We start from the raw sequence: 15,269 nt of genomic DNA on the forward strand, positions 1-15,269 counted from the left end.
CGATTTTGCTGAGCTACTTAGAGCAATATTGACTGGTAAAATTCCTCACACCACGCGTAGAACAGCAGCATCTCCAGTGTGCACTTGTTCACTGCCGCAGCCGTTGTACTCGCGCCGCAAGATGACGCCCACTGCGCTCTATATACTGAGTTCTCCTGCCGCCAAGCACAAGCCCTTAGCCGCTGCACCTTCACACGCTCTGATGGAAAGTCTTCATCCAACTGGGTCAAATCCAGACTCCAGAGGTCATCGAGCAGTGTCGTATCATCCTGCCCACCGAAAAGAAATGCACGCGGAGGGCTCTTACCTGGCGGCGACAAAACGAAAGTGCTCGCTCCCCAGTATCGGGGCACTGGCAGTTGTTCGTCGAGGGGGTCCACGCTGTCCGCAGAGCTTACAGTCAGCTTTTGCCACCCGTCAATCATGTCTTCAAGCTTCTTCAATCGAACATCGAGCCGCGACTCAAAGCGAGCGTCGGACACTGCTTTGTTGGAGCCCAGTGATCCTCGTCGTGGCGGCTTCAACCCGCGACCGATAGCCATTAGCTCGTACGGAGTGAGAAGTGTTGCGCGACCCGCATAAACTCGCCTCTCTGGAATGCTGGGAGTATCACTATCGACTAGAGAAGCAAGCTGGGTCCACTTAGCAGTTGGAGCCAAGCCCACACCCAAGCTTGAGGTGTAATCTAGCCGATACACATCATTCAGGTCCAAACCTGTACTTCCACGAGTTCCTCCGTAAACGAACATGCTGTTCTCAAAGACAACAACCGAGTGCTGGAACCGTGGCGTTGGTGCTGCTCCTGTTGAGAGAGCAGACAGATCCGTCCATGTGAACGCTGGCACACACGGTGCCAAGTCGAAAGCGATGTCCCACGCGTCAAGTGTGCCGACTAAGCCGTCAGCTGCAGTGTCAGCTACCTCCAGCGTCCAGTTCCCTGCAACTGGCAGTTGATGGAACACCGAAAGCGACTCCAGAGACGTTCCTGCACCATTGGCTGCCGATACGAAGCTGAGCTTCTTGGTACCCGAGGAACACGCAATTTTGTCTGCTGCTTCGTCTGGACTTTGCAGCAGCACTGGGAAGGCTCTTGTGTTAGGAGCAGTGCCCGTAGCTCTGTGGTCACCTTGAAAGCTGCCCAGACCTTGGCTGGCACTCCACGTTGTTTCGCGCGCCTGTGAGTCTACAGGGAAATGAACGCTCTGCTGTCGTCCTGGAAAGGTTGATGGTCCGGGTCCAAACAACTGCAGCCGCAGCTTATGTGGGCAAGCATGCGTGATCTGCACGGACACAGATACTTTAGCAACACAAAGCTGCTCACCACTGGGACTAGCGCTCTTTTTCCCGAGTGCGAAGACCTCTCCTCCATCTGGAATAGGGAGGTTAGTTGGCTGACGAGAGTCCAGCGGCACTGATAGTTGTTTCGCCGTCGTGGAAGAGACCGACAATTCCCAGAGGTCCTTGAAAGCTTGCGGCCCCCACGTCGATGCATCGCTTGGATCAGGTGCATCGCTCTTCCTTCCTCCGAAGAGCAGCAAACGGCCATTTACTACGGCCATCGAGTGCTTCTCGCGTGGAGGTGGCAACACAGCTGGCTGGGGTACTTGCCACCACGTCTCAGTGAGGAGATCATATCTCCACAGCTCGTTAGAGAGTGCCCGTGGTTGTTGCTGCAGTAAGCACGGGATCTTTTGAGCCCGGTTGCACTCGTAGCTTTTTGCCAGTCCACCAAAGAGATAAAGGAAATCGTCTACCGCTGTGAGCGTGTGTCCTCGCCTTGCAGACGGCAGCCGTAGCAACGGCGGCGAATTGGTGAAACGCATCCCGGCTCTTGTTGCTTCTTCATCCAAAGTCCGAGTGACGCAGCGTTTCCAAGTATTAGCCGGTTTCGAAGGCATGCGGAGAGTTACTGCCTCGCTGTATGTGCCGTGACCATCAAGCAGCAGAGGCTTTACTCGAAAGCGATAGGCAGCCATCGGTTCTAGCCCGCGAACAGTTAGATTGCCGTTGTTTTCAGAGATTTCAGGACTCGGTCGAGTGACCAAGCGTACTACCCGAAAGTCCTCATTCGCCGAGCGGTTGGCCATCTCGATCACAAAGCCTTGTACAAACTGTGAAAACCCGTAACGAGGAGCCTTCCAGCTTACTCGAACACTTGAGGATGTCAAAGGAGACACACTGAATTGTCGAGCACTGTCACCAGGGGCTTGTGCTCGAAGGCCAGCATCACTGATGCCAACCTTTGACGCATTGAACAAGTCACCAAACGATACGAAGCTGCTGCCGCCTCCACCACCAGCTCCATCGACACCTGCACCACCACCTCCGCCTCCATAATAGCCACCCCCTCCTCCACCACCTCCTTGTTTTCCACTTTGACCGCTTCCTCCGCGTCTTCGTTGACCATTTGAAGGCCATCTCGCTGCGGCCAGTGGAGACACCATGACCTCCGTCAACAATGTTTGCGGGTTCACAAGACACACACCTTCAAGTGAATACTGGTACGACCCTCCAGTTCCAGCGAGACCAGCAGCCGTCGGTGAGGCCCCAGTCCCGCCAGTGGCTAAGACAGAGTAGTCTTCGCTGCTAGCAGCAAAACCCCAGTCTAGATGCTGGTGCCTGGCTGGAAGACCCTCAAAATCTCGTGTATCGCCTGCCACATTTGAGGAATGGAACTCGTCTCGAGACGCTTGCCCAGTGACAGCCAAATCGAGCGGGATACTCGTGCCAGAAGCAGCAAGGCCAGCTTCTGCTTGCTCCAAACCGCCACCGCCGCCTCCGTGGGCACAACAGTAGTCGGTTGAGCCAGCGCCAGCACCTCCAGCCGCTACCAGGACCGATCGCCCATTTAGTTGCACTTCGGAGGCTCCTCCGCCACCTCCTCCCGCAAAGTCACCAGTGCCACCATTTCCGCCGCCATTGTACCCGCCTTGGCCATCTTCTTGGCCGCCTCCGCCAACTAAAATATCGACAATATCACCAGCACTAACACGGATAAGTCCACGCGCAAAAGAACCACCCCCACCATTACTGAAGTCGCTCGATGTTCCACTTGAAGCTGTAGCGCCAGCTCCACCAGCCCCCCATGCGTAAATATCGAGAGCGACAATCCGAAGCGCGAGAGATCTATCGGATTGCTGTGGTTCGTGCTGTTCACTGGGGACTCGATACGTCTGAACACCTCCAGTGAAGAAGAACGAGCGTTCCGATAGCCGCTCCCCCGACCAAGTAACGGGAAATACGAGCACAGCTCCATTTTCACCAGGATATGCTCGAGCACCACTGCCAGCAGAGCCTCCACTGCCACCACTACCAGTTAGCTGGACGTAGTACCAGTCCTGCTTGTTTGCCGCTTGCTGACGAGTGGCGCCTAAGACGACCTGCCTGGTCCCGTTCGATAAATCCCCACGGCTGTCAGAACTCTGCAAAGCCTCCGCCTCAACGGCGTAGTCTGTCAGGAACTCTGAAGGCTGCGAGAAGATGCCAGTTTGGTCCTCGTCAGCAATCGCCCGGACTCGAGCGACGAAGGATGTGTACGACTTCAGTGCTACCATTGAGATGTTAGCAGCACGTCTGCTATTGTCGACAAGAGATGCTGGTAACCGGGTCCATGTGGAGCTACGAGTGGCGCGATACTCCACCTCATACGTTAGTTTTTCCATTGTATGGCCTCCCAAGACGGCAGGTGGTTCCCAAAGAACAGTGAGCGGGTCTCGCACTACGCGTAAATTCGTGACAGAGTCCGGAGCTGTCCGCAGAGTTGTGAGCTTTGCCGAAGCCATGCTGAAAGGGCCTTGGCCGTTCGCCGTTGTCGCTGCAACACGAAAGATGCACGTGGATCCCGGAAGTCGATCGAGAGAGGCTGCAACCGTGGAAAATGTATCCTTGTTCCCGCTAGATCCTGGAGCAATGCGTTCACTGATCGTGGTCCAGCCAACTTCGTCATCGCATTGCTGCTGTGCCTGGAAACTTGTAACAGGGAATAGCTCAGTGGCGAAAATGCCGCTACCCTGCTGCAGATCGCGGCGCATCCGCCACGTGATTGTAAGACGAGAAGTCGTTGCACCTAGTAACTCGGGAGCTGACGGTGCACGGGGTAGCCGTGTGGCTGGAACTTGCAGCGGCTCGCCGCTTACACTCCACCCGATCAATACGAGGCATACTAACCACAGGTGCATGGTTTTGACAAAAATTGCGACTCTTCCGAAGATTGGATCAAAAACGTCGTTATTTTCTTGTTTCCAGCTCTATCCACTTCTTCTAATCCTCCACTGCGGCTGCGGCGAGTCTCTCAAAGTCCTCTAGGCAGTTGTAAACGTGTGCCGACAGACGTATGTACAGTCGACCATCGACGCATTTCACGGGCACCTCAATGTGGTGCAGATAGTGGAGACAGTCCTGTACGCGCTTCGCCTCCGTCGACGTGGCCGTAGGATTCTCTGCATCCACCACCGCTCCACCGCAGAGCTTCCGCGCAGTCGGCAGTTGCACGAGTCGCATGGCGTTTCGCTTGTGCTGGGGAAATTCGCGCTCTAGTGCGAGGTGGTCAAGCATCCCCCATTGAGAATACAGCAACTCAGCAGCCTTTTGCGCCAGCGTGTGCATGTACGCACGCGTTGCATCGACACCTTGACGCCGCCAGAAGGCGAGAGTCTGGGGCAATGCGAGCCACGCGCTGTAGTCCTGCAAACCTGTCCACATGAAGGCGCTCTGCATGCCGTCAAAGAAGCCATGAGAGATCACGCGTGGCTGAATTGGTGGTCCATTCTCCCTCGCTACGTGCAGGAAGGCGGCACCTCGAGCCGAGCAGAACCATTTGTGGCAGTTGCCGACGTAGTAGTCGGCACCAATATCGTCGAGCTCCAGCTTCAGGTTCAACAGTCCGTGCGCCCCATCCACCAGCACCGGAACACCGTTTCCCCGAGCATGACAGCGCTGCACAATGTCCTTCACGGGCATCGTTACCGCCGTGTTGGACGTGATGTGGTCCACCACCACAAGCGACACCCGTCGGCCCGAAGCTTCCAACTCGTCCAGCGCCTTCTCCAGCTTCTCCATCACCTTCTGATCGTCATAAGACTCTGCCAGCGACAGCGGCTCCTCGTGTACATGCACCGATCTATCTCCACCTTCAATCGCCTGCAGCATTTTCCTAACCGCGCCATATCTCGTGCTAAACAGCAGCACCGTCCGCTCCTCCCCGCTATCACCTGTTAACACCGATGTCAACACGGAGTGAAGCCCTGTCGTTGCATTGGGCAGCAAAACCAGCGTCTCTGGCTTGGAAACGCCGATAAACTCCGCAAGAGACTTGATAACTCTCACCACCAATGGGAACAACTCCCGGTCGTTGAAATTCAGCGGCTGCGCGTCCGCCTGCGTCCTCCAATGAGTCGCTGCCTCGATTGCCGCCTTGGTGGGGGCTCCGAACGCCCCGTGGTTGAGGTACGTCCACGTCTCGAGGTCCAAAGCGAAGAGCGAGCGATTCTGCGGAATGGCCACGGAATCGTTCAGGAGCCGCAACCTCCGCGACGCAATGTCCGATTTGAACACCATTGGGACGTCTGATTTTGCATCCTCCTGGGCGAACAGACACGCGGTGGACGGCGTGTGGAAGGAGCCGAAGGCCTCGTAGCCGCCAGAAGAAGCGAGCATCGGAGACGTTGACTTGAACCGACGATTTTCAAGCTTCTGGGGGGACTTGGGAAACGTGCAATGGCTCATGGTGTTGGCGAAGGGGTTGAGAACACGGCCGGGTGGGTGGGAGGATGACTGTAGACAACGTGAAGCGCGGACACAGCGCATGACCAGCGAGGATCCAGCGGTAGAATTCTGAGGTGGAGTGTATTTTTTGTAATGTATTATGTATTAATCATTTGGGGCACACGATTGGTCAAAATGTCGATTATTATTAATGCTTTTGTGCGTTATGCAGCGTCAAGTACGGTACGCCTCAACTTCAAGATGGATTACGAGTTCTCGACTGCCTTACAACTAGCACAAACACAAACTGAATTGCTGCGAAGTCTGGAGCGATTGCCGCAGGCGTTTGGGACGTCTAAAAGTGAGTGTGAGACAGTGTCTCAAACGTTTGGGAAATCGCGGACCACCCGCAGCAACTTTGAAAAGGACCATCACTTTGGATTCCGAACTCGCAGCGACGAAGCTGGAAGTGGGAACGCGGTGCTTCTACTCTCGCTCGCCTTAGCTGCGGAAGGCATGGAGCAGAAGCGGAATCGCCAGCGTGGACCTGGCTACTTGGCTAGAGTTGACCTTCACCCACAGTCACGCTGTGGTACAGCTTGGGAGGCGATCTACATGTATGTATAATGTGGGGAATGATACAGCTTAAGCATATCTTCATGTGCAAAGTTATCTTCTCCGCTGTCTTTTCGTCTAAGTTATCATCCTATTCTACGCTCTCTGCAATCGCGCACGAAGGCTGGACAACTTGGGTCTTCAGAAGAGCGGCCACGTGCACCGATGGATATGTAGTTCTCCGTGCCAGGTAGTCTGCCACCGCGGTGAAGAGCGCGGGACTGATTGCTGTGCGCGCAGCAATCAGTAATTCGCCTGGAAATATACGTTTCTAGAGTATTTAGGGGACGGGTTTTCTCAAGAATATAAGTTATGGTAGTCTTTTAACCGGGGGGGGGGGGTTAAGAGGTCCTCTATTTGTGTTTAGCTAAGAAACTATAGAGTCCTGGTATCGCTGGAGGCTTTGCCTTATTGATAATCCTTTCTGTGGCTCAGTGTCGCTGCTGGTTTTCAACAGCTCGTCTTGGATTCGGATCCGAATCGTTGCAGGTACGCTGTCGTGGCAGAGCACCTCTTTCGTATATTTTGCCAATTGGTGCGACTTGAGTAATGCTGCAACCGCTTTTTGTAGTGTCTTGTGTGTTGTTTTCCAAACAGTTGATGCCGTATCCGCCACGATGGCTCCGATGCTCTGGTTCACTCTTGCCGCCTTTATGTCTACTTGTGACCCTTGTACAATGAGTCTTACTGTAGACAAGAGAGTCTCTTGCTTTAGCTGTCGGGTTGCTCTTAATATCATCCGTGTTGTCACTATAACTCCTGCTAATTCGTGCTCAGTTTGAAAAAAGCCCACCCACTCCACCCGTGGTGGACTTTGTCCCAATAAAACCCAAACCCCTCGCTTTCCCAGTGCATCTGCTCGTTTCACGGAGTGAAATAGGACATGCCACTCATGCAGTGCTATCGGCCAACTCACAGGTGTCAGCGCCGTGAACACAGCTAAGTTATGGTAGTCTGGTCGGTCCCAGGGAGGGGGTGAGACTCCGTCAGATTTTGGATTTGGTCGACGTTTGGTCGTCCTAGTCGGCGCGGTTATTCCCAAGTCTGGAAGTTTGGACTCGGATTTGAGCTGCGGGAATCGCTCCACTGCTTGCAAACTGTTTCGTCGAAGTAGTTCTTGCAAAACCAGCTGACACGTTGGCGGACAGTCCATATCGAAGCATTTTCGCCAGAGAGCGACTTACGGTATGTACCACAAGATTGTGTAAATGTACTTTCGAGCAATGCTTGGTCACTTCACAATGTGCCACGCATGATTCGCGGTTGCTGGCAGAATTATCGGATAGCAAACACTACTTGGTGTTGAAAACCACACTTGTGTGGAAAAGACGTTATTTGGTTCGAGCTTTTAGAATCCTAGTGTATCCTTTATCGTCACCAACGATGGTGACTATCACAATGCACTCTTTGGTTTTTGTCTGGACTCCATTCACAGTACATGTATGTAGGAGCATCGGGGGGGAAACACATTTGTGCGAGTACATACACTACTCAGAACATGTTGATTGCGGGGAAGCAACCCCACTGCAAGATGCAGTGAGAATGATTGGCGAGGCATGCGAAAGTGCAGGAGCGGCGTGTGAATCTGCACGACTGTAGCGCCGCTGCAACTCGAGGACCTCTTTTGCACGTGTACGTTCCTACTACCCTGAGCTGAATCCGCGGAGCTCAAAGGAACGTCGACTGTGGGTGCCAGCACAAGCGGTTTTCGTGACCACCTGTACAAACCTCGAGGACGGCGGCGTCTATTCATTCAACAGCGATCGTTAGCGTGCGCTTGTGTGCTTGTTGCTCACGGCAGGCTTTGCACAGTGCGGATCACGGGCCCGGCACGGCCCAAATGATGACGAGACGCGCCTGGCTGAAACACCTCAAGCCCCCGTCTTTGCCTACGTGCAGATTTGCGATGATGTGAGCGAACTGCCAAGAGCTGGGCTCAAGCAACTTCGTCATCATGGTATTAAGGGTGCGGTGAAAATGATATGGGCGGTCGAAGTTTCTCCGCCGCCTTGGCAGGTGTTGTAGTCGCACTGCGCCGCAACAATTCTGCTGTCGTCGTCGATGGCAACGAGGCTACGAAGGCTCATCCTGTCGGTCGTCGATGTATTACGTGGCAATCCGACCACGCGGCTTACTTCCCGTGCGCAGAAACCCGGAGGTTGCAGTGGAAAATTAGGCTCGGTGGTCAACCATTCGACGATTATTCTTTGTAAATCTCCCCGCAGCCAATCACATCGCGACTTTCTTATCAAAAGCTTTTCTTCCCCCAGGGCTCGGTATGACATAAGAAGGGCCCGTCGTCAACGAAAAATCGTCATCAAGGGGGTTTTGCTCGATTGCCATTCCTGAAAAAGAGAGCAGCCGCACAAGCTGATCGTTGCCCATGTCGCCCGTGTCGCTGCCGTCGCTGCGCTTCGAGTCCGTGGGGCCGCTGCCGCGTCTGCAGCCTTTGTTCGCGTCCACGGCGCTGCCGGCGCTGCCCAAGCGACTGTGCCAGCGCCCGGAGCAGCAGCCGGAGCCCGAAATTACGTGGAGATCCACGCTCACGCCCGACCAGGCGGCGGCGATCGCCATCGCGCGCCAGGAAACAGGATACGCGTCGCCCCACAGCAGCAGCAGCAGGGTCAGGGACTTGTGGCACTCTCCCCCTGCCGGGACGTCCGCAGCCGCCACCGAGGACTGGAAGAAGGCCCGGAGGAAGGAGCAGTGCCGCATCAACCAGGCCAACTACAGGAAACGCAAGCGCCAGTACGAGCAGAAGGTCGCGGGCGAGATCCACGTCCTGGAGAAGGAGATCCAGCAGCTGCAGAGTCGCTGCCTTGAGAACAAGCAGCCGAACCCCATCCAACGCATCGGCGACTTCTACGGCGCCGTGGGCGTGGAGGGCGAGCAGCAGAGACTTGACGTTCAGAGTTGCCGACTCGCAGACGGCAGCTCCCCGGCGCTGCAGTGTCTGCTGGACCTCCAGAGGGAAGAGTTCGACTCGGTGGAGTCCCTCAAGCTCCACTGGCTCTGGTACCGCGAGCAGTTCCGGGTCTTCCAGCTCTCGATCGCGTCGTGCGAGCGTCTGGAGGCGGGCGACCACGTGATCATCCGGATCACGGGCCAGCTCACGCTCGACGTCTACTACGACGCCGAACAACTCGGAGAAGCGGACCAGGGCTACGGCGCCGTCGTGTGCCCTTTCACGCAGCAGTTCGAGTTCGAGGCAGGGGACCAAAATATCACGCGCATCACCTCGGAGGTGGATCTAGTAGCCGGCATCGCAGCCGCCCAAGCACAGAGCAGCCCAGAGTGCACACTCAGCGTCCTGCGCGTCTTCTCTTCTGGCTTCACCATGTCGAACCGGTACCACAACAACAGTTAAAGCCCAGCGCCAACTAGTAATGTAGTATCAATCTCATATTCGTAAAGACTTCAGCTTAATTTCTAACTCGTTGCCGTGGGTCAATGGCAAAGGAGACGGCCACCGCATATCCAGTGTTCTCTTTGTGGTTCGATACACGGGCATGATGATGGCTCTGGAAGTGCAAATCCAGGGATCTGAAAAAACCGGCCAGCGAATACAGTGCGGTAGATTGCGAGCACCACATCGTTGTCGCTGATCTTACCGCAAGCATACCTAAGTCATGTCATCGTGACATTTGCACAGCTGGAGACGCTGAAGCTCGCACGAGTGGCTACTAGGACTCCTAACCTAGGAGCTCCACTGTCGCGTTATCTGATCACTGCGCCTGTCCACATTATCGTTGCGTAACCGCAATACGAACACTACACCGCCGACGTCAAGTGCGGTAGAGCATGTAAAGCGCAATGCCATCAACTTGCATGACCATGTGCATCTGCATGGAGATGTATTAATTGTGTCTGCACCCAGAGCCAGAAGCTCGCATCCGCAGAAAGCAAGCCGTTTCTCTCAGAGACAATGTATACAATGACAGTTAGAACCTGCCTCCCACGCTTGCCTCCTCGTTTCCGTTGAATGAGCAGCTCGCGACATCTAACTGCCACTAACGCTGACGACAAATAAGTTTGCGCACGCACGATCAGCTACACGAACGTCGGTTTGACTTTTGCCGCTGTGTGGCTTTATGGCTTTGACAATTGCCGATAGGTGTTCTCAAAAACGCCGGTACCGGTACATGTATGTGATCGCTCCACCGCAGAGCAGAGTGTGCGAGGGACACCGTGGTCTCGGGCTTGCAGCGCCAGTACTGTAGCCAGCTCCACGTCTACCCCCAGCAGCATCTCTATGTTTTGCCGAATTCCACGACGCCTTGAGCGAGTCTGTGGAAGCAATACGGTTTTTGCAGGACAAGACTTCAACATTTATTTGGATATCTACGAAGCCTCTCGACATTTAAGCGGACAGCGTGAACTGTGCGATAGCACCAGTTATCGCATCCGCGATGTTGCCGTCGGGTGTCTGCTGCTGCTGTACCTGCTGCTGCTGTACCTGCTGCTGTTGCTCCTGCTGCGTCTGGCTCGGTTGGCCCTGGCTCGCGGGGGACTTCGTGTCGGCCGGCACTGGGCAACCGAAGTGAGCCTCCATGTCCTCGCGCCACTTCCCGTAGACAATGGACTGAGCTCCACACTTGACAGCGTCCACGATGGTCTTGCAACGCGCTTCCTTGACACCCCACGTGGCCTTGAACTCGTCCGAGAAGTTGGCGACGCCGCCCAGACACTGGTCGTGGTACATGCAGCTTTGACGCTCGAGGTCTACGATGGTGTCGACCGACAAGCCACCCATTGCCGTCGCCGTTTGCTGATACCAGTCCATGACGCGCTGCTCCGATTCGCCGCATTTGTCTACAATGATCACGTCCACCTTACCATCGTCCTTCACGCTCTTCGACGGAGCAGGCATCGATGTGTCGATCTGTTGCGTGATAGCGTTGGTGTCCCCCATTTCATCCTCAGCGGCCAATTTGCGGAAGTTGGGCGTGGTGTTGGGGAACAGGTTGCCCCACAGGTTGTCGAAGAAACGACGCACGTCCTCCATTTGCAGGTTGTCGAGTGATGGCGCACCGGTGGATGTCGGGGTAGCCGCAGAAGGAGCGATCGTAACCTGGGGGGCGTTCGTCGTCGGTTCCGAGGCATCAGTAATAGGTTCCGCGGCATTGGTTGTAGGCGCACTGGTCGTCGATGGAGGGGCGCTTGTCGTGGGCGCAGGAGCACTGGTCGTCGATGGAGGGGCGCTTGTCGTGGGTGCAGGAGCACTGGTCGTGGCAATTGGGGCGCTGGTCGTTGTCTGGGAACCATCACAGTCGGTGTACATGGACGCTAGCTGGCCGCTGAGCTCGTACGAGTAGCTGAAATCGCCGAGGTCTCGCACGTCCATGAGATCCGCAAACCGGTTGGGCACGCCCTCGAAGAACTGGTCGACAACGGAGTCTTGAGTGGCGCTAACAGAGTTCGGATCTGTTCCTGTGCGCACTGTCACGGTGTCGGTCGGTTTGAAAGGCGGCCCTCCATTCCTGCGATTGCAGGATGACCATGCCACAGGGTCTGACGCCTTCTCCTCGAAGGTCATTCTCTTCGTGCCGACACGACACTTGTGGAAGATCGTGTGCAGCGCGTCCACCATGGAGTGGTGCGACCAGAAAATGGGGTCGGCAGGCGACGCGAAGTTGCCCATGATGCCTCCAAGGTCGCTGTGCACTGAGCCGTGTCCCCCACGTTCAATGGCGTCGGATACCCCCGCAATGGTCTTGTTGGTGACCACTTGACTGTAAACGCTGGCAAAGCCTGTCGGCCCGTCCAACGGAGTAGACCCCCAGTCCCCTCGTGGCACACACCCAGCGCAATCCGTGCCCGGCGTTGAGGACTGGCAGAAATGATCAAGCGGCCACTTGTTCACGCAGAGGCCGCTGGCAGACGCAGAGTTAACTGTCAAGGTTTGCATCGAGCCACTCGTGAAGCCACCTAGCTCGGTGGTGATGGCGGCGCAGTCGCCGTAATACTTGCATTTGCCATCCAGTTGTCGACTGTTGGCATCCATCCAGTTGAAGTAGGGCAGCGTGACGCAGGCAAACTCGTCGCCCTGAGCTCGCAACATGTTCTCGAAGGCCACGAGGAAGTAGCGATGCCAGTAGAGGAACATGCACTGCTTGTGGGCCTCGAGGTTCGACATTGTTTCCTGGTGAATTTCGACGAACTTGATGTACGCTCCGGAGTCCATGGCTGCTGCAATGGCGCCCTTGTACGTCGCCTTGTCCGAGTCCGACAGTGCGTTCCAGTTGCGTCGAACTCGCGAACCGCAAGTGGTTTGTGCGTCCACCGGAGCCTGCGTCGCTGTGAACGCGAGGAGTCCGAGACAGAGAATTGCGGGTAGCTTCATGCTTGGTGGAAGTTGGTTATTTGGTAAAGGTAAATCGGAAAATGAGTAGCCAAGATCGCTAAAAGTGACTTGCTCGAGGCAAGTGCCTCTGGGGATATCTCATGGTTGCTCTGGCACGAGAGCCTACGAATACTGGCTGACTAAAATGATGAGAGCGAGGGTAAATTAAGCTTCATCTGGTTTCTGCTTTTGCTCATGGGAAGAACCAGTAGACACCTCTCTTGTTGATGAACTTTGAGTGGCGTCCCTGATATTAATATCAGTCTTCTTTCTCTGCCGATTGCATAAATGGAGGAGTATCGACCACAACTTTGCAGGGAGATAGCACCATGCGGATAAAATATCATCAGCCTGCTTGAGTTACCATGCGGTTGTCGTCACTTGAAGGTTGCTGTGGACAACGTTAAAACGCTGGTATTACTATTTGGGAAGCAAATTATTTAAGCCGCTAGACCACAGGCAGTAAATAAATCCATTCGGGAGAGTCTCAATAAAGAGGAAATTGACACACAAGTAAAATGTTTGGATGTTTTACTAGACTTTTGAAACACATTATCCTTGGACTCAACGTTCAACTTGCTAACATTCACTTAAAACTCAATCTACATAACACAAAAAAGCTTTGTCAACCTCCACAAGCCTTAATGCTCACGATGCAGCCTCGTTAGCGGGCTGTGGACAGCCGAAGTGCGCCTCCATCTTTTTTTTCCACTCGGCATCGGCAATTTCTTGCTCGCCGCTGTTAATTGCGTTGACGATGGTTCTGCAGCGAGGCTCCGTGACTCCCCAAAGGGACTTGAATTCTTCTGTATAGCCGATGATTCCACCCAGGCACTGATCTTGGAACATGCAGACTTGACGCTCCATGTCAGCGATGTTTTCAATCGACGACCCTCCGCTGGAAGCGATCGACGCATTGTACCAGTTCATAACACGCTGCTCCGACCGGCTCAAATTCGTAGCGATCACCAGATCATTGTGTCGTAAGCCATCGGTTGGTACTGGCGTGCTAGGCTTGTCCGCTCTTTTCTGGGTCGCTGTCGTGCGGCAGCTTGAAAGCCGACGTCTCGCACTCGGTTTGTTCACGAATGTTCCAAACAGCCAGCCGAAGAAGCTGCGAATGCCAGTCGCTTGCGCTTTGATGCTACGATCGCCTGCAAGTGCTGGTGTCGTAGCTGGCGCAACCGGAACTGGTCTTGGGGTATTTGTCATGTGGGATGGAGAGGCTGTCGTTGGGGCGGCGGAGGTCGTCGGCACATTCGTTGTCGGTGTAGGTGATGGAGATGCCGTCGAAGCTGCAGGGGCAGGGGTTTTGATGTCTGTGATCTTCGTACCACCACAGGTAGAATACATTGTAGCGAGCAGACCGCTGATCTCGTACGTGTAGCTGTTGTTGCCTAAGTCGCTGACGTCCGTCAAGTCAGCGAAGCGGTTGGGCACCCCCGCGAAGTACTGACCGATGAGTGGGTCTTTACTTCCGTCGATCGGGTCTAAGCCGTTCTCTCCGGTCCTCATCGTGACCACGTCCGTGGGTTTGAACGGTACTCCAGAGCCTGTTCCAGCTCGACGTTTGCAGGATGACCAGGCCACCGGATCTGCGGCCTTCTCCTCGAAAGTCATACGCCGAGTGCCGACGCGGCACTTGTGGAAAATGGTGAGCAGCGCGTCCAGCATGGCATGGTGCGACCAGAAAATCGGGTCCGCAGGTGACTGGAACTTTGCCATGGTGCTACCGAGGGCAGAATGGACCTCAGAGTGACATCCACGCTCCACTGCTCGAGACACCTGGCCGATGTCCGTTCCGTTGAAAACTTGTCCGAGTACCGACGCGTAGCTTGTGCTTGCCGGAACTTTGACAGCTTCCCAATCGCCTCGAGGGATGCAGCCAGCGCAGGCGGTGCCTGTCGTCGATGAGGACTGGCAAAAATGGTCTAGTGGGGCCTCGGAGGCGCAGCTTCCGGTCACTTTCACTCCGTCGATGACCACTGTCTTCGATGCGCCTCCCAATCCGCCCAGCTCCTTCATAATCGGCGAGCACTCACTGAGAGTCTTGCATTCGCCACTCAACATCTTGCTGTTGGCCTCCATCCAGTTGAAATACGGGATCGTCACGCAGGCGTATTCGGGGCCTTGGCCACGCAGCATATTCTCAAACACCACGAGGAAAAGCCGGTGCCAGTAGATGAACATGCATTGTCTGTGGGCCTCCATCTCCGACCGCATCTCCGTGTGAATTTCGACGAACTTGATGTACGCGCCGGAATCCATTGCAGCAGCTAGCGCTCCCTTGTATGTAGTCTTCTCCGTGTCGGTCATGGCGTCCCAGTTGCGTCGAACTCGCGGTCCACAGGACGTCTGGGCATCTGTGAGTGCCATTGTCATGGCAAACACCAGAACGGTGACGCTTAGCAGGAATCTCATCGTTTGCTTTGATCCAGCGCGAAGTTGCCTAGTCCTTGCCTGGTAAAAGCTTGAATGAGCAGCTTATTGCAAGTCATTGGGCTGAGAGCGGTCATCTGCGAACAGCAACCAACACGTGAATCTTCGGACAGCATAACGGTGTTTGCCGATAAGAATCGGCGAGATCACCGGATGATTTTGACACCAC

General features: G+C 55.0%; 5 protein-coding genes across 6 annotated transcripts; 1 reads left to right on the forward strand and 4 right to left on the reverse strand.

Moving 5' to 3' along the window:
• Window positions 1–17: 17 nt before the first annotated feature.
• On the reverse strand, window positions 18–4,031 carry KRP23_5260 (uncharacterized protein; the record flags this gene model as incomplete). Of its 2 annotated transcripts, XM_067890306.1 has the most annotated exons (2): window positions 18–1,522; window positions 2,486–4,031. In XM_067890306.1, 2 exons carry the CDS (start codon window positions 4,029–4,031, stop codon window positions 18–20), a joined length of 3,051 nt encoding a protein of 1,016 aa, XP_067746866.1. The 2 variants fall into 2 exon arrangements, with proteins under 2 accessions (XP_067746866.1, XP_067746865.1); XM_067890305.1 differs by lacking the exon at window positions 2,486–4,031 and having other exon boundaries at window positions 18–1,559.
• A 229-nt stretch (window positions 4,032–4,260) lies between these two features.
• KRP23_5261 (putative L-cysteine desulfhydrase 1) lies at window positions 4,261–5,724 on the reverse strand (the record flags this gene model as incomplete). Its single annotated transcript, XM_067890307.1, has 1 exon — window positions 4,261–5,724. One exon carries the CDS (start codon window positions 5,722–5,724, stop codon window positions 4,261–4,263), a length of 1,464 nt encoding a protein of 487 aa, XP_067746867.1.
• A 2,977-nt stretch (window positions 5,725–8,701) lies between these two features.
• Window positions 8,702–9,685, forward strand: KRP23_5262 (uncharacterized protein; the record flags this gene model as incomplete). The annotated part of the gene is made up of 1 exon (XM_067890308.1): window positions 8,702–9,685. One exon carries the CDS (start codon window positions 8,702–8,704, stop codon window positions 9,683–9,685), a length of 984 nt encoding a protein of 327 aa, XP_067746868.1.
• A 993-nt stretch (window positions 9,686–10,678) lies between these two features.
• On the reverse strand, window positions 10,679–12,661 carry KRP23_5263 (Tyrosinase; the record flags this gene model as incomplete). The annotated part of the gene is made up of 1 exon (XM_067890309.1): window positions 10,679–12,661. One exon carries the CDS (start codon window positions 12,659–12,661, stop codon window positions 10,679–10,681), a length of 1,983 nt encoding a protein of 660 aa, XP_067746869.1.
• A 648-nt stretch (window positions 12,662–13,309) lies between these two features.
• On the reverse strand, window positions 13,310–15,082 carry KRP23_5264 (Tyrosinase; the record flags this gene model as incomplete). The annotated part of the gene is made up of 1 exon (XM_067890310.1): window positions 13,310–15,082. The coding sequence occupies one exon, from the start codon at window positions 15,080–15,082 to the stop codon at window positions 13,310–13,312; it is 1,773 nt and encodes a 590-aa protein (XP_067746870.1).
• Between the last annotated feature and the right edge of the window lie 187 nt (window positions 15,083–15,269).

The sequence above is a fragment of the Phytophthora ramorum genome (genome assembly GCF_020800215.1).
Source record: "Phytophthora ramorum isolate Pr-102 chromosome Unknown Phyram_PR-102_s0004, whole genome shotgun sequence".
In the NCBI taxonomy this organism is placed as follows: Eukaryota; Oomycota; class Peronosporomycetes; order Peronosporales; family Peronosporaceae; genus Phytophthora; species Phytophthora ramorum.